This window comes from Rhopilema esculentum, chromosome 12 (assembly GCF_057945365.1).
Source record: "Rhopilema esculentum isolate cy_ngs chromosome 12, ASM5794536v1, whole genome shotgun sequence".
Lineage (NCBI taxonomy): Eukaryota > Metazoa > Cnidaria > Scyphozoa > Rhizostomeae > Rhizostomatidae > Rhopilema > Rhopilema esculentum.
In genome coordinates this window covers 5,257,262-5,261,896 of record NC_142826.1, presented here as the reverse complement: position 1 = coordinate 5,261,896, position 4,635 = coordinate 5,257,262, and the positions used below count along the sequence as shown (strand labels likewise).

Genomic DNA, 4,635 nt, shown 5'->3' with positions numbered 1-4,635 from the left:
CCTTTCGCCTTATTTTCGAATCGGCTTACTTTTGAAGGTCAGCCAATTTTCGAGGAAATACGGTATATTCAGATGCGGATTGAAAGTAACGTGGGAAAAAGGAAAGAGCTTTTGATTGGTTCTTAAAGGTTAAAAAAATGACTACGATTTTAAAGCTTCAAATGCAATGTTTAAATAAGGAAATTGCGTTACATAGGAACAAAATGCTAAAACTACGAAATTCCAGATTTTTAATTCCCTTAAAAATTCCCTAGTGAAGCCAGTCAGCTTTACCACCCTCACTTCAATCTAATTGCTTGTGCCCCCTTTTGACATTTCTGAGGGTAACAATTGAATTATCATTGAACTGAAATCTTTGCTTTTCTACGTTGAATGGCATGTCATCAACACCTGGCGTACTTTAATTTCTTCAACGTCTTCAGATGATTTGATTTGCATGTAGCACTGCCAAAGTTGAACACACAGCCTGTAAAATAGACCTCATTGTAGCGTGGCATCAAGAGCACCCAGGCCCAATATAGACCGTTGTACCCTATCGAAAAAGTACAAAAAAATGGTAATTAAGTTGTCCTTCAATTTCATTGCTTCTCTACTTTTTTGAAACAGTCTATTAGACTGAGGATTCCATTCATCGATAAATAAAGCGATATATACTATACAAACCCGCATAAACTAACCTACTTCATAAGCACATTTAATCCATTCCAATAAGCGCCTTGTTACTCTTATTACCTAAAAAGGTGCTTTTTAAATAGTTTAGAATTGCTTCAAAGCGTAGGTATGAGCAGTGCAACACAATAAATACCAATATTAGGCAACAGGAGCGTAGCTAGCAGGGGTTGTAGGGGGTGTAACACACCCCCCTAATAATACTTCACGAATTCGTCGGTAAAACTTCATTTTGTCTACAAAGTCCTTAGTTTGTCTGTTTAATCATCTTTCAGTAGGTCAAATGGCACCTAAATTCTTCTCCACCTATGTCTTCGTCGGTAAATTTTTCTATCGATGACCTTACACGATGAAATGCATAGGGTAGGAACGATCTTCCTAGTCTGGAAGGTCAGGCGACGCCACAGTTAGGCAATGAAGAAAAAAATGCTTAAACTGCAACTAACGCAGCTAAAACGTAATTAGAAAGGGTACAGGGCTGTCGCTACAGATGGGGGTTGGGAGAGGGGTCACCAGACCAGAGGGTACCAGAGCCACATAAATTCGAGCGCAGAAATAGAGGCTCCTCCGCTCATCCGCTCATCCGCTCCTCCGCTCCTCTGCTCCTCCGCTTCTTTGTGGCTCTGATACCCAGAGTAAGGAAGGATGTGATATCCTCTTTGCAAGAGAACCTTATTGTGAAAACGAGGTATGCAAGGCCATGTAGGGGTCGCTTCGTCGGCATTTTTCAGTCTTATTGCCAAGTAAAGACTGGCTAAACCCATTTTGCCGGCAAATGGGATTTGAGCATCCCCGTTTAAGTACAATTTCTAGCGACGGTTCTGAAAGGATTTGTTTTATATGCTTATCATTTAGGATAAAGGCTTCGATTATGTTGTAATCTTTTTATAGATGCTACGGAAATATCCACACCAATTAGTCTTGCATTTACAACCTTCCCCTTCCCATGTCCCCACATATGTCCGCCACTTTTGATTTAAGTTGCCATTGCACGAATAAGCTCTCGCTTTTAAATAAGCCTCACCTTTTTTCAAATAAGCCCCAACCTAAAGTATTTTTTTAAATAAGCCCCCAGCACAATCGGACAATCCCCCATTGGCTGAGACATGCCCCAACACTCCACAGCCATATGTATATCCAAATAGCATACTGACAACGCTGCTGCTAATTCGCCCGTATCTTCGAATAAGCCTCTCTCTTGCATATGCCCCTATCTAAATTTGTTTTTGCGAAATAAGCCACCGTAGGCTTATTCGAGGGCTTACGACATAGTTACGCTACGTGAGACTGATAACGACCGAGGCATTTTCAAAAAAAATATTTTATCTAATCTCTTTTCTTTGTTTTGACTGTTGTTGTCTTGAAAAGCCGAGGCAAGGAACTGCAGGTATAAGCGTGTTAAGGTATGTTTTCGATATTCAAATTTCGTTCAGTTCATAAGTATAACTGACTTTTAACATTGAGACTAAACAGTCTTGGCCGAGACTGGTGAAGTCTGTAAACAAACAGAATCTATCGTTGCATTGCAACGGATATTTAATAAATCGATGGTTGCAACGCCATTAGCGAGAAACATTGCCAGGTAAATTGTCTACTATAAATGCCAAAAAGGGCTATAAGGCACCGCATATGCAAATGAGGGAGGGTGTTTAGGGAATCAAAGGCTGAAGCCTCCCTCAAGATGCAAAATGCTTTAAAGTTTAAAAACATCGCCCTACCCACGATGCATGTGTAAAATTTTAGAAACACAATAGGCTGGTACGGCTTTGAAACTTAACGGCTATTTTCCACTTGTCTCTATAGAAGCAGGGGAACACAAAAACGTGGGTCTTATGAGAGAGGGGTATTATTTCAAAAGTTAGAAAGACAATACCTTTGCAGAGTACCTAAATAAATCTATGGATTTCAACACTACCAAATACAATTTGATCATTTGCTAATCGAATTTTTACTCTTACATTGCAAATCTTTCGAGAGTGAAGCTATTACCTTCAATAACCTACTTCTCGAGGGCTGCAAAAATTAGAGGCGAAATTGAACTGAAAAATGGCTCTAATTCAAAGAACAGGAACATGACATTGCAAATTTGAAATATCACTTAAAACATCATAAGCTGCCATTGAAATTCAATAGTTGAGCTGTTCTTGCACAGAAATTCTCTAACAAAGTTGCAACGACATCAATTCGAAGGCCATGTAATCGACAAATTATTCTTGTTTGATAACAAGCTTACACATATCGAGGGGTTCTTAGATGGGATGAAAGGACCTCCATATCTATTACTTTTGTTTGGGAACCCAACGCTACATACTCTTCGAGGATCAGATTATCGAAGCCTGCAGAACAAATCAGTAATATATATAGGCTGCAGCCATCTCAAGAAAATAATAATGAAAGATGAAATAAAAGCAGATTTAGTCTGCACACCAACCAAGGAAACCAACATAACAATGCAAACTGATAAATTGCATGGTCATGGCTTCAGATGTTACACAGATTCTTTTCGTTTATTATTTCACTGCCAACCCTGCTTAATAGGATACCGACAAAACTGCGATACTGCATACTGTGGAGGAGCATGCGTTGCTTGTCCGGCAGGAGGATTCTATCAAGATGAAATGGCAGCCATTTCCTGCAAGAGCTGTCCTTTAGGCCAGTACGTACCACCAGAAAAAGCACCTGGCAAAAATGCATTGGACTGCCTCACTTGCCCAAAGGGAACAAACACAAACAGCTCAGCCAGTTATAGAGCATGCTCTTGCTTGGATGGTTACGCAAGGACCAATCGCTTTGGTGAATGCAACCAATGTTTTGAAAAAGGTTTTAATTGCAAATGAGACTAACAGAAGCTGAAGAAAGGCTACTGGATGTCGTGGGAAACCATGGAAACTGCATCGAACAAGTCGTACAAAGAACTCTTTCGAGCAATCATGGCTAACCTCGATACCATTAGTGATGACTACAATAGAAGGACAGTTCGTTATGAATGTAATATGATTATTCCACATAAATGTCCTATCAAGGAGTCATGTATTGGTGGGGTTAATGCGACCTGTATACGAGGCTATACAGGTGTTTTGTGTGCAGTTTGCGAGAAAGGTTTCATGAAAAATTTCGGAAAATGCATAAGGTGTCCATCAGCAGTAGTTGCAGTCTTACAGTTTCTCGCATACATTGTAGTGTTCGTATTGCTATGCTGGTTGGTGTCATTGACTGACAGAAAAAGGATGTCGAACAGCAATGAAACCAGAGGAGACTCTGAAGTAATAACTAGAGACGATAGAACTTTTGCAGATGCAATTCTTTCCAGCTTTAAAATTCTGATTAGCTTCTACCAGGTTTTGAGTGGAACCATTCATGCACTGGGATACATCCATTGGCCAGAGACCATGAAAACAACAATGAACCTCTTGCAGTACATTCAAGTAGAGATTATACGAATACCCTCTCTTCACTGTATAAGAGCGGACTGGGAAATAGATGCTGAAACTGAATTTTGGTTTGCAATCATTGCTACTGTTGCTGTGCCGTTTCTTACATTGCTTTACTTTTCAATCAAGTCTCTTAAAAGTACCCGTTGCTTCTCAGCCAGCACTCAAGAAATTCATCAAAAACAAAACGTTGTTTTCCTGCCGCTGCTTTATACATTTTTGCAACATATCCTTTAGTATCAAGCCATATTTTCTGCCTCTTGCCATTCAGTTGTCACACATTTTGCACTACAGAAGTTAAAGGGAGATGTATGAACCAAGTTTCGTATCTCAGAAGTGACTACCGGGTTAGACGCCTTCAAAATTCAAACAAAACTGTAGTGGATCCCTGGTCAGCTTAGCTCAATAGTTACAGACATAAGGCAAACTTTTTCATCTTCTTTTTTTAACCATTCCCTCCTTGTTTGTTGTTTACTTCCTGAAAAAAGTTGGTAAATGTGCGCAGTAGAGTAGGCTACTCGACTACGAAGGAGAT

At 39.8% G+C, this 4,635-nt stretch overlaps 1 protein-coding gene across 1 annotated transcript; it reads left to right on the top strand.

Moving 5' to 3' along the window:
- Positions 1 to 938: 938 nt before the first annotated feature.
- Positions 939 to 4,344, top strand: LOC135681383 (uncharacterized). Its single transcript, XM_089111728.1, is given in 1 exon segment — positions 939 to 4,344. A coding segment is annotated over 1 exon segment (1,410 nt). The 5' UTR covers positions 939 to 2,927; the 3' UTR covers positions 4,338 to 4,344.
- The last annotated feature ends 291 nt before the right edge of the window (positions 4,345 to 4,635 follow it).